General features: G+C 42.6%; 1 protein-coding gene and 1 long non-coding RNA gene across 4 annotated transcripts; both read right to left on the reverse strand.

Annotated features, from left to right (window-relative positions):
- Positions 1–6,651: 6,651 nt before the first annotated feature.
- LOC311101594 (uncharacterized protein) lies at positions 6,652–10,166 on the reverse strand. 3 transcript variants are annotated; one of them, XM_084142724.1, is made up of 7 exons: positions 9,970–10,166; positions 9,790–9,852; positions 8,687–8,782; positions 8,613–8,631; positions 7,638–7,745; positions 7,092–7,262; positions 6,652–6,979 (listed from the first exon to the last, which is right to left on the reverse strand). In XM_084142724.1, the coding sequence occupies exons 1-7, from the start codon at positions 10,150–10,152 to the stop codon at positions 6,780–6,782; spliced, it is 840 nt and encodes a 279-aa protein (XP_083998850.1). In that variant the 5' UTR covers positions 10,153–10,166; the 3' UTR covers positions 6,652–6,779. The 3 variants fall into 3 exon arrangements, 1 of the variants encoding a protein (XP_083998850.1); XR_014609933.1 differs by lacking the exons at positions 6,652–6,979; positions 7,092–7,262 and having other exon boundaries at positions 7,686–7,745; positions 8,613–8,782; positions 9,735–9,852; positions 9,970–9,996; XR_014609934.1 differs by lacking the exons at positions 6,652–6,979; positions 7,092–7,262 and having other exon boundaries at positions 7,686–7,745; positions 8,613–9,135; positions 9,735–9,852; positions 9,970–9,996.
- A 2,737-nt stretch (positions 10,167–12,903) lies between these two features.
- LOC311101852 lies at positions 12,904–17,477 on the reverse strand. Its single transcript, XR_014609956.1, has 5 exons — positions 17,348–17,477; positions 17,068–17,212; positions 16,879–16,938; positions 14,005–14,070; positions 12,904–13,889 (listed from the first exon to the last, which is right to left on the reverse strand). It is a non-coding gene; the product is annotated as an uncharacterized lncRNA (long non-coding RNA).
- Between the last annotated feature and the right edge of the window lie 1,333 nt (positions 17,478–18,810).

Below are 18,810 nucleotides of genomic sequence, written 5' to 3' on the forward strand. Positions count from 1 at the left end.
TTCCTTTACACGGATCAGTCGTCCTGGTCCCTTTGCAGAAAAACAGCCCCAAAGCATGATGTTTCCACCCTCATGCTTCACAGTAGGTATGGTGTTCTTTGGATGCAACTCAGCATTCTTTGTCCTCCAAACACGACGAGTTGAGTTTTTACCAAAACGTTCTATTTTGGTTTCATCTGACCATATGACATTCTCCCAATCCTCTTCTGGATCATCCAAATGCACTCTAGCAAACTTCAGACGGGCCTGGACATGTACTGGCTTAAGCAGGGGGACACGTCTTGCACTGCAGGATTTGAGTCCCTGGCGGCGTAGTGTGTTACTGATGGTAGGCTTTGTTACTTTGATCCCAGCTCTCTGCAGGTCATTCACTAGGTCCCCCTGTGTGGTTCTGGGATTTTTGCTCACCGTTCTTGTGATCATTTTGATCCCACGGGGTGAGATCTTGCGTGGAGCCCCAGATCGAGGGAGATTATCAGTGGTCTTGTATGTCTTCCATTTCCTAATAATTGCTCCCACAGTTGATTTCTTCAAACCAAGCTGCTTACCTATTGCAGATTCAGTCTTCCCAGCCTGGTGCAGGTCTACCATTTTGTTTCTGGTGTCCTTTGACAGCTCTTTGGTCTTGGCCATAATGGAGTTTGAAGTGTGACTGTTTGAGGTTGTGGACAGGTGTCTTTTATACTGATAACAAGTTCAAACAGGTGCCATTAATACAGGTAACGAGTGGAGGACAGAGGAGCCTCTTAAAGAAGAAGTTACAGGTCTGTGAGAGCCAGAAATCTTGCTTGTTTGTGGGTGACCAAATACTTATTTTCCACCATAATTTGCAAATAAATTCATAAAAAATCCTACAATGTGATTTTCTGGATTTTTTTTCCTCAATTTGTCTGTCATAGTTGACGTGTACCTATGATGAAAATTACAGGCCTCTCTCATCTTTTTAAGTGGGAGAACTTGCACAATTGGTGGCTGACTAAATACTTTTTTCCCCCACTGTATTTCAAATAGGTATCCAGCCTATTTGTCAGATAAACCATAGGCTACAGCTCAAAATATATTTTTGAACCTTATAACTTTACTCAAAGTAGGGAAGATCATAACAATTCCTTGAATTCTTTCTACAAACAACCCACTCAATCTCTAGACCAGATTTGATAAATTTGAAGCACTTTGTTTGAACTGTGCAATCAAATCAGCTGTAAGCAACAGCAGTGATAAGGTCAAGAAAATGACACTGATGATGTGATATCATTCCGAAACACAATCAAGTTTCTAAATGTAGAATAACGTTGCATTAATGTATTGCTTCATAAGCACTAGTCTATACATAATGTTGGCTTGCAATTAAACGTATTTACACTAAATAGACACTTTTAAAATTAACTTCACAAGCATGTTGACATTTATTGTCATCAGTCTTGTCCTGGAGGCAGAACTGAGCGATTTCCCCTTAGATAGGCCAGCTGGCTATATTGTAAAAATTCATGACAACAAAAATGAGCTTTTTGGTCTTAAGTTAGGGTTAGGCATTAGGGTTAGCAGTGTGGTTAGGTTTCAAATCTGATGTTATGACTTTGTGGCTATGCCAGCTAGTGACCACTCAGCAGAGCTGCCTTCAGAACAAGATACATGACAAAAAATGCTAACCTGCACTTCACAATTCCAGACTCTGTAACAATGCACAAACAGTCTATTTTCTGAGAATTTATCAGCTCATTTTACCAGCATTGCGCCGCGAGATAAATAGCTTTCTAATTTGGCTTTCTATGTACTTATGATGCCGTTGAAGCTCATAGCCTGTCTGTTTTCTCTCATTGACTCACATGCATTCTATTTCTAGCTTAAGCATGCTTGTTCACGCACGTATAAAAAAGGTTCCCTGTGTGATTTGGGCTTTACCCATAGTGAATCAGCCGCTCCCAGTTCACTCCCTAACTATTTCCCTTGGCCCTAACCCTTAGATGTTTGTATATGTGTAAGGTGTAAGCAATATGGTGTAAGATCCACCACTTTCCTGATTATACCTATCAAGACCCTTCAGAGAAATCTAAGGGTTAAGTCAGGGCCAAGGAGGAGGGGTAGGGAGTTAATTTGGACCAGCAAATAATGTGTATGTGCCACCTAAGAGTTTAAAAACCAATCATGTCTGTGTGTGTTCATTCAGGTTGAAGTTCACAGTGGAAGAGAAGCAGGGGTCCATTGTGACCATGGAGGAGGACACTGGCACTGCAGAGTGCCAGAAAATACAGAAACCGAATAAGTGCAAAGGTACAGGGACCTATCTTTAATTTATCACTGACTATTTTCTTTGTCTCCACTGTACACGAGTATGGGCTGTCATCTCTATAGTACAGCACAGTTGTCTTAGTTGTTTATTAATGTACCAGCAATGACAGTGAAAGTTGACTAAGTTATCAACAGCATGTATTGCTAAGTTTGAGGCAACGATTAAAACACATTACCATTCTATCATGTGTAAAAATAAAATGAATGATGACTGAAATAAAATAAAACATGTATTTTTCATATTTCAGAATGCAAGTATAGGAACTCTGTAAGAACAGTGGAGACAGTGGTGAAGTCCAGAGTCAGGGAGGTTAGTTAGAACGGCATCTAAGAGAAGAACAGGGAAGGAACAGGGAAGGAACAGGGAAGGAACAGGGAAGGGAAGAACCGTTATGACATGGATGTTATTATGCAATAAACAGGTCAAACTGGTGAAATTGTTAGATTTTCTGTAAACAGTAACAATATATGTCACGTCTATTTGAACTGCACCTAGTTATTTTCAAGGAAGTACAGTCAGTATAGGCAATTCCATCATCAATTGAGTAAATTTGTGAATTTAGTAAAAGCAAGTGATTTCAAATACTAAGATTTTTTAAATTCTGTTCATAAAGGGGCAGAGAGAAGATTTAATCAGATGGAAGCCAGGCTCCTGGTAAGTAGGCTGCTATGACAGAGTTTTGTCACTTTTACTATCTATTGGGACATATGCAGTGCTTGACTTGGGTTGGATCTCACCGGAGCTGAGTACTGGCACCTCAGATTTACTACTGCTTGAGCTCCTGTTCCTCTTGTAGAATATTAGCTCAAAGTATTGGCACCCAAAATGAGTACTGGCAGCTATTTTTGTCCAAATCAAGCACTGCACCTAGGTCCATGATTCGATTCTTGCTGAATCCCAAATTAGTCTCTTCCCCTCACCCCTCCATTTGTGCATTCATGCGCACCTCTGCCATTTGCACAAGTGTCCCAAAACAGAGATGTATGTAAGTTATGTAAGTCAGGAAAAAATTTAAACATAAAAGTTATTTCTTGAATTCTTCCATTTTACTTATCTTGATGTGGTTTGTTCTTTTTGTTGTTGTTGTTGGTTTCATTGCAGTGGCAGAAAATGGCACAGCACCTGGGACCACCTGCCTGCCATCTCCTAAAGCCCATTCCTGTCCCTATACCTGTGAAGGAGCTCTCTCATTATCTCTCTTTCTCTATCTACTCCCCCACGTATCTCCATATAATACATCTTCTTCAGTTTCAAACGTGTGGTCTGTGCTTTACGAAGACATTGTTAGGAATTATTAGGATCCAATGTAATCCTATATTATTGTTTAATGGCATAAACATAAACATGTACATGCAGTATGACAGATCTACAAGTTGTACAATGAATCAGGAGAGCAGTAGATACGGCAGTCGGCAGAGCCAGGAGGACACAATGGTAGATGTCATACAGTGAGGGGAAAAAAGTATTTGATCCCCTGCTGATTTTGTACGTTTGCCCACTGACAAAGAACTGATCAGTCTATAATTTTAATGGTAGGTTTATTTGAAAAGTGAGAGATAGAATAACAACAACAAAATCCAGAAAAACGCATGTCAAAAATGTTATACATTTATTTGCATTATAATGATGGAAATAAGTATTTGACCCCCTCTCAATCAGAAAGATTTCTGGCTCGCAGGTGTCTTTTATACAGGTAACGAGCTGAGATTAGGAGCACACTCTTAAAGGGAGTGCTCCTAATCTCAGCTTGTTACCTGTATAAAAGACACCTGTCCACAGAAGCAATCAATCAATCAGATTCCAAACTCTCCACCATGGCCAAGACCAAAGAGCTCTCCAAGGATGTCAGGGACAAGATTGTAGACCTACACAAGGCTGGAATGGGCTACAAGACCATCGCCAAGCAGCTTGGTGAGAAGGTGACAACAGTTGGTGCGATTATTCGCAAATGGAAGAAACACAAAATAACTGTCAATCTCCCTCGGCCTGGGGCTCCATGCAAGGTCTCACCTCGTGGAGTTGCAATGATCATAAGAATGGTGAGGAATCAGCCCAGAACTACACGGGAGGATCTTGTCAATGATTTCAAGGCAGCTGGGACCATAGTCACCAAGAAAACAATTGGTAGCACACTACGCCGTGAAGGACTGAATTCCTGCAGCGCCCGCAAGTCCCCCTGCTCAAGAAAGCACATATACAGGCCCGTATGAAGTTTGACAATGAACATCTGAATGATTCAGAGGAGAACTGGGTGATAGTGTTGTGGTCAGATGAGACCAAAATCGAGCTCTTTGGCATCAACTCAACTCGCCGTGTTTGGAGGAGGAGGAATGCTGCCTATGACCCCAAGAACACCATCCCCACCGTCAAACATGGAGGTGGAAACATTATGCTTTGGGGGTGTTTTTCTGCTAAAGGGACAGGACAACTTCACCTCATCAAAGGGACGATGGACGGGGCCATGTACCGTCAAATCTTGGCTGAGAACCTCCTTCCCTCAGCCAGGGCATTGAAAATGGGTCGTGGATGGGTATTCCAGCATGACAATGACCCAAAACACACGGCCAAGGTAACAAAGGAGTGGCTCAAGAATAAGCACATTAAGGTCCTGGAGTGGCCTAGCCAGTCTCCAGACCTTAATCCCATAGAAAATCTGTGGAGGGAGCTGAAGGTTCGAGTTGCCAAACGTCAGCCTCGAAACCTTAATGACTTGGAGAAGATCTGCAAAGAGGAGTGGGACAAAATCCCTCCTGAGATGTGTGCAAACCTGGTGGCCAACTACAAGAAACGTCTGACCTCTGTGATTGCCAACAAGGGTTTTGCCACCAAGTACTAAGTCATGTTTTGCAGAGGGGTCAAATACTTATTTCCCTCATTAAAATGCAAATCAATTTATAACATTTTTGATATGCGTTTTTCTGGATTTTTTTGTTGTTATTCTGTCTCTCACTGTTCAAATAAACCTACCATTAAAATTATAGACTGATTATTTCTTTGTCAGTGGGCAAACGTACAAAATCAGCAGCGGATCAAATACTTTTTTCCCTCACTGTATGTAAATGTTTATAAAAAACGGTTTTATATTGGAGCCTTGAGAACCTCGGAAATATACTATTTAAAACATTCTACACCCTTTATTTGGCCATTCAACCCCTATACCCATTATTCGCATAATGGCCATAACCGCACCTCTATTACCATGGTCTTCATCACAGCATATTTCTGATAAGCAAGACGATTATGCACTGAATTCACACTGCCTATCCAAATAGAGCAGCTGTGCCATGATTTGGCTTTCACCTTTAGATAACACATCCCTCTGTTAAGTAGCCCACAGAACCCAAGCAGGTAAACACACCTGTCGCAAAACATGCCGCATGTCAATATGATGCAGAGGTAACCTAAAGAAAGAATGATAAACATAACAGCATGGTAGGCTATATATACAGCATATAACTGATGATATACACGTAGGCCGATATGTATTTTAATCTATAGCTACACCTAGCCTATTATAGGCCTATAATAAACTCCTCTATGAATATTCGCTCATTATCGCAAATAGCCCTATATTGCGAAGCCAATTTGAAGGTCAGTCTGCAATATAATAAGCTATAATATGTTGTTCCCAGTTAGAAATGGAAACAGGAGCCCTGCGGCCTAAATAGTGGAACACTGTATCAGCCCTTCAAAATTCCCTCATTCTTCATGACACCCCTCACGCAGGTCCACTGATGTTGGAATTTGCCTACATATTCAATCTAAGTATTTGCTTTTCAAAATGCAATATTCCATCACTTTCGCTGATTGTTTTCTCATTACTCACAAAAAAATCATTAGGCCTACTAAAGTTGTTCAGACCAATCCACTGCTCATAACCTGTATAAATCAGCATTGTGCCAGGTGCCTATCTTAGTAAGCTATAGTTTGTGAACTTTATAATGTACATTTCTATATTTTTTTATACCATGAATATATCGATTGACATCAATTAATTTTGGTAAAACAACTATTAAATAATATGCTGTTGTAAATACGCATACTATGTGATTGTCCTTCATCAGCCAGTAAGCTTTAACAGGACATGTCCTACAATTTGAAATTACGTACTGCTGAAATATATGGGTTGGGCAACAGTACATTCCACTGAATATCAGATTAGAAAGATGATGTTGTACTTACAATGTTGCAAGGGGCAGCAATGGCTTGCAGCATGTTGCACCAACACTTTTTATTACATCAAAATAATTCATTCATACTATGTAATTGATTGAAACACACACTCAGAGCTGTTAGTGCTTAATGCATTTATTTATTAAGACCTTTATTTATTTATTTTAGCAGTCCCATTGAGATCAAGGACTCTTTTGCAACTCACAATTACACAAAGATCTCAATCATGCCTAAAAGTCACATGTAAAGCAGTAAATGATTTACAATTCATTACACAAAATAGTGTGGAGGGTATTTGTAAAGCAAGACAAAAGGTTCAGTCCAAAAATAGTATAAACCTGAACTTCCTCTGATCTTGCAGCTGTTGGGACAGTGCCTCCAGAGTTCCCGCTGCTCTTTGTAGGCTCCCCCAGTGCCTCTTCATCTCCTGCCCCAGGATCCACTCTTCCTCCTGCAGTCTGTTCACCAACATCAGTCTGTCGAAGATTGCCTTTTTGATGGCAAGATGGCTGTTGCCTGTGAGATGTAAACTCACAGAGGTATATAACAGAACAACAGCAATGATTGCAGCCTACGCTGAAGGTAAACATTCAATCACAATAGATAACTTCTGCAATCATATACTTACTGGTGCCAAGTCTCTGCCATGGCCACACAAAGTTGTCAGTATTGAGCAGCTCATCCACTGTGGGGAGCCTAAACTCTGCCTGCTGCTCGTGAAGTTGAACAATGGCAGTTGTCAAGGCTGCTTTGTCCTCAACTATTTTTCTCAGAATCTGATGCCTCCTCTTGTTGCCGTCTGAATAAAAAGGGGTGATTAGACGGACTGTATATTAAGATATATTACATGACTATAAGTTATAGAGCTACTATAGAGGCACAAACAAAGAGAGTACATAGTAATCAACTCATTTCTAAAGCATTTGTTGTCATACAGTTATAACATTATACAAGGCATGCAGAGTTGTGGCTCACAAGATACTCTGCTGTTTATGGTCACGTAATTTCTCCGTTTAATGAAATGTTTTGCATTAGATCAATTAATAACATAGGTCATGTCTACATTTGATCATAAAGATGGTCTGATGTGTATGACTAATGCATTTTCTTTCACAAATCAGTTTTACTGCTTGATTAATAATGTGTTTGAGGTCATATTGTTGTTGGGGCTTACCTGTCAAACGGTAGAGGTAGTATTTCCTCTGTTTCACACTGAGGTAAAGCCCCTCAATCTTCTTCTGGAGATGCCCAGTCTGCCCTGTCTGACTATCCTGAAGTGTGGCTGTCAAACATATGGCAAGTTACAAACATGACTCCACTGACATCAACGCAATTATGAAGTAGAGAGACAGAGAAACATTCACTTTTCTACATGTTGGATTCTGGCTTGAAATATACTTATTCCTGTCATCATATTAGAACGTATTGATTACTTTACATGTATAAAAAATGTATATGTTAGGAGTTCATGAAGGGTGAATAGGAACTTTGGGTGTGGAAAGTTACTGAGTGAGACAAGGGGAAGTGCAGAAAGTTAATATTCTGTTCAAACATGTTGTTGCTGAATATTAAGATTTCTAAGGAAGGAGGCAAAGGGTAGAAGTTTGGTTTCAGTTCCTGATAAGGCAGGCCAGCTGCTGTGGAACCAGGGCCATGAGGGATGTGGAGCACAGCAGTTGAAGAGAGAAGACACCGCTGGGAGGGGGGCCATAAGGGCCCACTCCGAAAACCAACTGACTACAGTCCTATCCCATACATTTTTTACATTGACATTTTAGTCATTTAGCATACGCTCTTATCCAGAGCGACTTACAGTTAGTGAGTGCATACATTTTTCATACTGGCCCCCCGTGGGAATCGAACCCACAACCCTGGCGTCGCAAACGCCATGCGCCTACCAACTGAGCTACACAGGGCCACACCCATGAGGGTCCTAGACTTAGGCAGGCCATGACGATACCAGTGAGAGGAACCTATTGTGTTTCTGCCTAACAGAGAAGGAGTGTTTATCTTTGACATGCAAGGCGGTGACTCCGCCTAGTCGAAAGGTAAAAATATATGCTTGTAGGTAGAATAAACTTGGTTTGAGCTTTTTCTGGTTGTCCGTTTGAGTTGTTGCTCTATTTGTTCAGAACCTAACATACTGTACCTTCAGGCCACTGCTGCACCTCAGCAGTCCACTCCTGAAGCACAGTGTCGTTGATGTCCAGCTCTGCCCTGAACCTCAGCAGTCCACTCCTGAAGCACAGTGTCGTTGATGTCCAGCTCTGCCTGCTTTTCTTCAAGGAGGCTGGTCTCCTCCTTCAGTCTTTTGACGTTCTGAAAAAATACAATTCAATTAAGGAATAACATAGGTGAAGGATCTAAGTTTTCAAGTGAATCACACTAAAAGATTTGACTTTAATGTATACAGTAATCTTGATGTTTTCCTACATCAAGATGACTAATAAAATAATAAAAACCTGAGCCAGGATTGCAGACAGAAGATCAGACACGTAGAAATAGATAAACAAGAATGAGAAAGCAGATACAGGTAAAAATATTTTTTTTTTACGAAAGCCCCCCCCCAAAAAATAATACTTTCACATATCTCTTTGCCAACATGCGATCCATGTTGGTGAACTTCCTCTTATTCCAGCCCATTGCCAATAGTGTGATAATGTCTGTCCGTACTGTTGGAAAAACATCTTCAGTCAGCTATTCTAATAATTTACTACTGTGTGCCTAACCAATCAACATAAAGATTGCAATTACAGTCGTGTAATAAAATAAGATAAAAAACATTGACATTATATAACATCATCATAGCATCATCAGTTAAGCCCAAAATGTAAAATGTCCTTCAATGTCAGCTTCTCCCTTCAGCAGTAACATGTGTCCAAAAAAATTTCCTGCTTTGGGGCAATTTATTTGGTTTCCATTCGTCAATGTTTCTGTTTTTTACGGGGTGGGGTAGTTAGCCCCACGCCCAATCCCCAACATGGAGGACCATGGACTGCTTTGTCTGCCTCCTACCCTTCGACCTGGCCGGCTTGTTGGACCTGCTGGGAGTATAAACCCCTCCGGCTTAGCGCTCAGGGTCATTGGCGTACGCAAGCCTCTCCTCTGTGGCAAGGTGACAGTCCAGGAGAGGGGCAATTAGGTTTATCTTATTAATTGTGTGCTGGAGCTCAAATATAAAGGACCACTTAATAGTTCAACATTATTAAGGGAATTATGTTGCAATCCTAAACCTTCTTCAGCATTAGTTATGTTATCATAATACACTTACCAGCCTTGGACATGTACTTTGTCGTGACAGCAGCTCTGGATATAAAACTATTCACCTGCTTGACTTCCTCTCCGGTTGTGTGGTCGGCACCAGGCTGATTGCGGCCTCCCCATTTGAGCTATAATGCCATAATGAACAAATACACACAAAAAAATTTATAATTTCTATTATTTAAAAAAGCTTTACAATATCCTTTCTGCATATCACAAAAACAGTCAAGAAGGAAAACAATTACCTCACGAGACCATTCATGCACCTTCGCATGCATAACGGAGAGGAGAGGGTGCATTTTTAGAAGCTCCTCCAACTCTGGGCACGCCTGCACAACTTTCTGCAAATTTGGCCAGTATTTGCATGCAACATCGCAGCGGAAAAAGCCCACCGTGCCAGCAGAAGACAGCTCCTTCTGCAAGTACATTGCATAGGCATATATCTCGCCTCTGTACATGTTGAGGGCCTTGAGGAGCACGCCATGTCGGCAAACTGCTATCTCAAGACCCTCCTCATCTACTTTGGCAGATCATTTTCCTGACGTCTCTTTGGCCGCTGTCCACTCTGACGTGCCACACATTCATTTGCCTGGCTTCTACAACATGAAAATCACAGTGAAGTGCAGAGATTAACTTAAAAGAAACAAGTTCTAAACTGGGTGACATTAAGCTATGTTATAGAAACTGTGAGAATAATTACATGATTGGTCTTTGTATGGACATGTTTGACAAAGGATGACACATCATCGTCTTTCGCCAGGAAGACACCATCATAGAAGCCCTTCTCAATACTAAATAGAGAGTCAGACTGCAAGATTACATCACAAAATTATACATAAAACCAAACCGCCAAGGTGTGGCAAGTATCCTAGAGAGTTGGGTTCCTGGTTCAAATCCCAGACATCTGACCGTGTTGCTCCAACCGCTCTGTGTGTGTGTCTGTGTGTCTCGGAGGGATTTGGATAAAGCAAAAAGAAAAAAATCACTGTCCCACAATGTTTCTTCATGGAAAATGACCTACTAGTGGACAATTCATCTTCTTCTAAAAAGAAGACCAACTGCAATATAACATCACAAACATATAATTCATAACAAAAAGAAGACCAGCATGCACTTTAAGAATGCATAATTATATCCTGAACAAAATATCAACACATAAGTAAGTAGTACACTAATTTATCCCAAGTAGGGAAAGGATGGCGGGGTTGAAAAGTAATAAAGGGGAGTATATATATAAAAAACATGGGGGATTGGAAGTGATGCAGACAATTACATTGATGGAAGTTACAATCTATCTGCAATATTAAGCTGATCTACCCCCAAAGAAAAGAAAAAAAGAAAAAAGTACAAACCATGAGGCTTTCCGGAGCGGTATTGCTTGTGATTCCCATCCACTGATATAGCATGCATCTCCTGTGAGCAGGCAGGACAATGGAGCAGATCGCTTCCACAAAGCTTGTCTATTTCAAACCGCCCATACTGTCACGATCGTCGGGAACAGAGGACCAAGGCGCAGCGTTGAAGGCAAACATACTTTATTATCAATAGTGATAACACGAACAAAACAACACGTGCAGTCCTACGGTACAAACCAAAAGGAACAAGATCCCACAACCACTGTGGGAAAACAGCCTGTCTAAATGTGGTTCCCAATCAGAGACAACCAGCAACAGCTGACACTCGTTGCCTCTGATTGAGAACCACTCTGGCCAACATAGAAATTCAACAACCAGAAACACGGAAACTCACACCCTGGCTCAACATACAAATGTCCCCAGAGCCAGGGCGTGACAGTACCCCCCCCCCCTAAAGGCGCGGACTCCGACCGCGCCAACTAAATACCACAGGGGAGGGACCGGGTGGGCACTCCGCCTTGGCGGCGGATCCGGCTCCGGGCCTGATCCCCACTCCCTCTCCAACCCCCCAAAGTACCCCTGGTCCGGTCTGGCCCCGCTGGCCGGAGCTGGACTGCACACTGGTGGAGCGGATTGCTCTAGCTCCGGCGTGAAGCAGCTGACCGGTGCCGGACCAGGCACCGGTGGAACAGGCACGGGCCGTGCCGGACTGACGACGCACACCACTGGCTTGGTGTGGGGAGCAGGAGCGGGCCGGACCGGGCTGGCGACGCGCACCATTGGCTTGGTGCGGGGAGCAGGAGCGGGCCGGACCGGGCTGGCAACGCGCACCATTGGCTTGGTGCGGGGAGCAGGAGCGGGCCGGACCGGGCTGGCAACGCGCACCATAGGCTTGGTGCGGGGAGCAGGAACAGGACGGCCGGGCTGGCGACGCGCACCATTGGCTTGGTGCGGGGAGCAGGAACAGACCGGACCGTACTGGGGACACACACCACTGGCCCTACGCAGGGATCTGGAACGGGCCGGACCGGACTGGTAACACACCCCAGTACCTCTCGCCGTGCCTCTACACCTTCCTTCCCCTCTTTGACCAGTGGCCCCCGTAACCTGGCGGCCTCCTCTGCCAACCCGCTGGGCCGCTCTATCGCGGTCTCCTGCTGCCCCGTCGTCCACAGCGTTAGCCCCCCTCTAAAAAATGTCTGGGCTTCTCTCCTACCCGTGGACCAGGTCTCCATACTTTTCGCCAGCCTTTCGCCCTTCTGCTTCCACGTCAAGCCCCTCTCTTGCTCACCCGGCTTGACCCAGTCGAGGAGGTGCTGGATATCCGCTAGAGATTTCCCTGGTGATGGCGCCTGGACCCGCTGCTTGGTCCAGTTCTGGTGGGATCTTCTGTCACGATCGTCGAAAGAGGAGGACCAAGGCGCAGCGTTGAAGGCAAACATACTACTTTATTAGTGATTACACGAACCAAAACAACAGACGATAACGTGACGTCCACGGTCTAACACAAACCACACTGGAACAAGATCCCACAACCACTGTGGGAAAACAGCCTGTCTAAATGTGGTTCCCAATCAGAGACAACCAGCAACAGCTGACACTCGTTGCCTCTGATTGAGAACCACTCTGGCCAACATAGAAATGCAACAACTAGAATACCCAAAGGAAACTCACACCCTGGCTCAACATACAAGTGTCCCCAGAGCCAGGGCGTGACACATACATCCACTTGAGGAATGCCTTCTGGAATGTGTCGCCACATATCTTTCCACTGTAATAACATGCAAAACATACAGAGGTACATTTTTAGGGACAATTTTTATATTAGGGACAAATATTAACCACTAATTATATACACACTTACCCTGCCAAAGTGCTTTGTTCTTCCGTCAAGCATTCCCACAAAGGCTTGACGGGAGCATCCTGGGGCCAACACCTTCATGTCTTCAACGGACTTGAAGAGGTCCACTGTGAAGATGGTCTGGTGAGTCACGGTGGATGGCCAGTAGCCACTCTTTATAAGTTCATCCAGCCCCACTGTCCAATGTCTCAGACACCCGGTGCAGTTCAGAGCAGGAAGGGACAGGTTGTAGCGCCCTGAGTCAGGAGTAATTAATTACATTCTTTAAAAACATGTGAATAGCAGTCCTTAAAAACCACACTTATCATTTATTCCAATCAGGATGACTTGCTTGCCACTAGTCACTGTCAGGGCACTGTGGGCGCAACCACACAGCTGTGGCACAGCCATGGGCAAAAGACAAACTAGAAACCAAAATGTGACACCAAAGAATCACAAATAAATTGTTGAATATATTTGGACTGTAAATACTGATGCATTGAAAATTGTGCAGCATGACTAAAAAGTTGGTATTGCAGGAGGTGCTATCAGATTTAATTTGAAACACCAAAACAATAAACACACACCTTGCTCCTGGAAGGTAAGGGACCCCTCATCATCTTGATGAATTACGGTGGTTGGGGACAAGGGGCGATAAAGCCCTTAAAACAGAGACTCCCTGTTGTGCAAACCTTGGTGCTATGGGTGGCTATGTCACATGCGGCACAGAGAAGATGCCTGGGCAGGCAATCTCTGCACCGCACAACAGCATCCTCACTGTCGCAATACTGACACTGGCCCAACACAGTACCTTCAGCAGAGAGCATGCTTTCCACCATTGCCTCTCTCTTTTCCCACCACTTTTGTGCACACAAGGCCTGCCTCTCTGCCCAAGTCACCTTTGGGGTTACATGACAATCTGGCCCCATGAAACTCCCCATCAGCTCCTGTAGGTCCTGCATCAGGGAGTCTTGTGGAGATAAAAATAAAATAAACATGACAAATCTCATGAAAAGAATAGCTAGGCTGTTTTAAAAAAATTTAAGGTTGGCATGGCATTTGTTTGGCATTCTAGCATACTGTACCTGTATCTTGTGGGGATAGGTGCAGGAGCATGGGTACTGCAGGAGGATGGGTCCTGGTATTGGAAACTATTAAATAAAAATGGTGTTATATTTCTTCATCAATGCAACTTAAGTATAACTGTGTGTATTGGGTGAAGAGATGAGAATCCACTTTTGCAGATACAGTGGGGAAAAAAAGTATTTAGTCAGCCACCAATTGTGCAAGTTCTCCCACTTAAAAATATGAGAGAGGCCTGTAATTTTCATCATAGGTACACGTCAACTATGACAGACAAAATTAGAAGAAAAAAAATCCAGAAAATCACATTGTAGGATTTTTTATGAATTTATTTGCAAATTATGGTTGAAAATAAGTATTTGGTCAATAACAAAAGTTTCTCAATACTTTGTTATATACCCTTTGTTGGCAATGACACAGGTCAAACGTTTTCTGTAAGTCTTCACAAGGTTTTCACACACTGTTGCTGGTATTTTGGCCCATTCCTCCATGCAGATCTCCTCTAGAGCAGTGATGTTTTGGGGCTGTCGCTGGGCAACACAGACTTTCAACTCCCTCCAAAGATTTTCTATGGGGTTGAGATCTGGAGACTGGCTAGGCCACTCCAGGACCTTGATATGCTTCTTACGAAGCCACTCCTTCGTTGCCCGGGCGGTGTGTTTGGGATCATTGTCATGCTGAAAGACCCCGCCACGTTTCATCTTCAATGCCCTTGCTGATGGAAGGAGGTTTTCACTCAAAATCTCACGATACATGGCCCCATTCATTCTTTCCTTTACACGGATCAGTCGTCCTGGTCCCTTTGCAGAAAAACAGCCCCAAAGCATGATGTTTCCACCCCCATGCTTCACAGTAGGTATGGTGTTCTTTGGATGCAACTCAGCATTCTTTGTCCTCCAAACACGACGAGTTGAGTTTTTACCAAAAAGTTATATTTTGGTTTCATCTGACCATATGACATTCTCCCAATCCTCTTCTGGATCATCCAAATGCACTCTAGCAAACTTCAGACGGGCCTGGACATGTACTGGCTTAAGCAGGGGGACACGTCTTGCAATGCAGGATTTGAGTCCCTGGCGGCGTAGTGTGTTACTGATGGTAGGCTTTGTTACTTTGGTCCCAGCTCTCTGCAGGTCATTCACTAGGTCCCCCCGTGTGGTTCTGGGATTTTTGCTCACCGTTCTTGTGATCATTTTGACCCCACGGGGTGAGATCTTGCGTGGAGCCCCAGATCGAGGGAGATTATCAGTGGTCTTGTATGTCTTCCATTTCCTAATAATTGCTCCCACAGTTGATTTCTTCAAACCAAGCTGCTTACCTATTGCAGATTCAGTCTTCCCAGCCTGGTGCAGGTCTACAATTTTGTTTCTGGTGTCCTTTTTTTTTTTTTTTTTTTTTTAGTCATTTAGCAGACGCTCTTATCCAGAGCGACTTACAGGAGCAATTAGGGTTAAGTGCCTTGCTCAAGGGCACATCGACAGATTTTTCACCTAGTTGGCTCAGGGATTAGAACCAGCGACCTTTCGGTTACTGGCACAACGCTCTTACCCACTAAGCTACCTGCCGCCTTTGACAGCTCTTTGGTCTTGGCCATAGTGGAGTTTGGAGTGTGACTGTTTGAGGTTGTGGACAGGTGTCTTTTATACTGATAACAAGTTCAAACAGGTGCCATTAATACAGGTATCGAGTGGAGGACAGAGGAGCCTCTTAAAGAAAAAGTTACAGGTCTGTGAGAGCCAGAAATCTTGCTTGTTTGTAGGTGACCAAATACTTATTTTCCACCATAATTTGCAAATAAATTCATAAAAAATACTACAATGTGATTTTCTGGATTTTTTTTCCTCAATTTGTCTGTCATAGTTGACGTGTACCTATGATGAAAATTACAGGCCTCTCTCATCTTTTTAAGTGGGAGAACTTGCACAATTGGTGGCTGACTAAATACTTTTTTTCCCCACTGTATGTCATAAAATTATGATATACTGTACGTCATTATATTACATTTACATGTCAATAAATGACATGTGCATAACTATGTGGCTTTAATGTACATTAGCAGTGGTTCTTCTTATTTTGAGAGTAATATAACATTTTGAATCTATTTTCAATACATGCAACCCAAGAGTTCATGCCTGCAAGACAGAGGCTTAGGTTACAGTCAATCGGTCTGAGGATTTGAACGCTTTATAGGACTACATTGTATTTAATCCCACATTGAAATGAAAGCCAGTGAGCCAGCTAAAATTGGTCAGTATATTGCAAATACATTTAGTACTAGTTAGAAATGTCCTAATAAGGTAGTCATGCTGCCTGACAAGTTGAATGACGCTAGCCTTGATGAGGCCCTTACTCTCTTAGGGTTGTTGTGTGTAGCGTGATTTCCTTAGTGTCAAGCGACCTGGCTTCAAGCCTACCTCAGGTCAATACCCCCTCCTACCATTTGCTACTCTGATGAGCAGAAGTAGAATAGTGTATGAGGGTCAAAAGCATGTCCTGTTAAGGCGTGAGGAATTTGTGATAGAGAAGCACAGGTTGTGTTTTCTGAACCGAGGGAGTAGTGTAACGATCCTAGCCTTGATAAGTCTATTAAGAAATCCCCCAAGGGAGATCTCACTCTTGGCATCTCCCTTGGGGTTCCGTTAGGTCAGAGTTTCCCAAACCTTTCCTTGGCTCACATTTTTGTTTTAACTCTTAACAGGCACACATGGTTCAATTAGTCAACTATTCATCAAGCCTTTGACTAATTAAATCAGGTGTGGCAATTTAGGGTTAAAACAAAAATGTGAAACTTCTGGGGGGACCAGTGGAGAGGGTTAGGAAACCCTATTTTAGGGTCAGATGCCCCAGGGTCAAGCTCTAATTAAGGCGGTACTCACCCCCGCCATTAGCTGCAATATGGTCACCTGTTCCGGTAAGGTCCATGTCCTCCGCTGTGACTTTTGATGACAATAATATACAATTAACATGAGGCAGCCAGGACTGGCATATGTTATCTATTTAGATTATTTTTTTTACACTTTACATGCGTAAACAAACACACAACCAAATAGGTACATAACACTTACCATGTGTTGAGGTCTTCTTAGACCTTTTTTGTCCAGGTCTTTTGTGAATTATGTTGCCTCTGCTGTCCCTCTCTATCCATTGGACAGGGGCAAGGCTAGTGGCAGGAGCAGGTGACCATCGCATTGCAGCTCGCTCCTTCTGATCCTAAAGTATTTATTCAAATCAAACATAGAATGGGAATCGGTCTGTGATTAAAATTACAACACAACATTGTGGTGTGTACCCATAATTCAACTGCCTTCAAAATATACTGGGGAAATGGGAAGAAATATCACTTACAGTTACATATTGTAATGCTGTGCGATAGCTTTCTCGAAGAGCCTCATCAAATGCCACCCGTGCCGCATCCCGCTCTTTGCTCAAGGTCATTTCTCTATTTGGTTTAACATAAACATTATTATATGTTAACCTAGAAAAAAAAGTACCAAAATGGGTGATCATATACTGTGAGACAATCAAATATATATATAGGTGATTCATACATGATAGAAGTAAATTGGTATACCTTGTGGATGGTTGATTTTCATTATCGTGGTTACTGCGTTATATTGTGCAAAAGCAAAAGGCAAAGCCTCCACAGTTAACACTGAAATGTTTTTGTTATTTACCTGCTTTAATTCATGAACATCTCAGGTGCGAACAAAGCTGGTATTATTATTTATGAACTAGATGTGTATTCATATTTACACAATTAGTATACAGACAGGAAAAAATAGAATTACAGTTTACAATGTGCAGACACCTGTGTAGCGATGTAATCATATTTCTATGGCACACACAGGCCATAAATAAACTGACTATGCCATCAAAGATCTAATTAAAAGGCAAAATAGTTTATTTTGTTATGTTATGTATGTTATGCAGAGTTGTTGTTTATTTTAAATTGGGTGCGGTATTCAACACAACAACAGAACGAACACAATGGTCAGTTCCGGTACAAATGATAAAACGTCAGTTCCGGTACTACGGAATCATGGGAGATTGAGTTTCACATTCCGTCACTCACTGCCAGACACTTTTAAATCATGAAATAAATATCTAAATAATTCGCTATAAAATATTTCCATGCGCTTACACGATTGATATTATTGATTATCTTTTTACATAATTAATAACGGCGAGCAGCTAGCTAAAAAGGCCCAATGTTCACTGGGGTTGGAACCGGCGGGAACCAAAAAGTTAACGTTAGCATACAAGATACTGTTGGCCAGAGAGAATAAATATCACTTCCGGTCTACAAGATGAACCAATATACGTCACTGATTGAAATAAAATAGTTTAGAATAATGCGGGCCGAAATACAGAAAATACTAGATTTGTCATTTCTTGTCCAATAACTTACCTCGTTCTCACTGTAAAATAGCTAACGTTAGCTAGCTTCAACCAAATAAGCAGTTATGTTTATTTGTACTAATAGCACAAACTCAGGGCGCATCGAGTTTAAAGAGATTCAGAAGGGGCGTGGCATCAGAGGTATCTGGTAGCGCCATACATTTGTGCTAGGCTTTGAACACACCGACTGTCCCATTGCGTTTCGGTACACCAGAAGTACATTCATTTCCAATTGAACGCTGCGTTTGCCTTACAGCATTGCGTTGCAGAGGCAGTTTCAGTGCGTTCTGTGTGGTGCATATGTTGGATTTATCAAACTGTATGTGAATGCGTGAACGGGTTGACAGAAATGGTAGCAGAAGCTGAATGTTGGAACTGTTGTTGCACACATATCTAGATGATGCTGCATA

This window comes from Coregonus lavaretus (assembly GCF_964263955.1).
Source record: "Coregonus lavaretus genome assembly, chromosome: 26".
Classification (NCBI taxonomy): Eukaryota; Metazoa; Chordata; class Actinopteri; order Salmoniformes; family Salmonidae; genus Coregonus; species Coregonus lavaretus.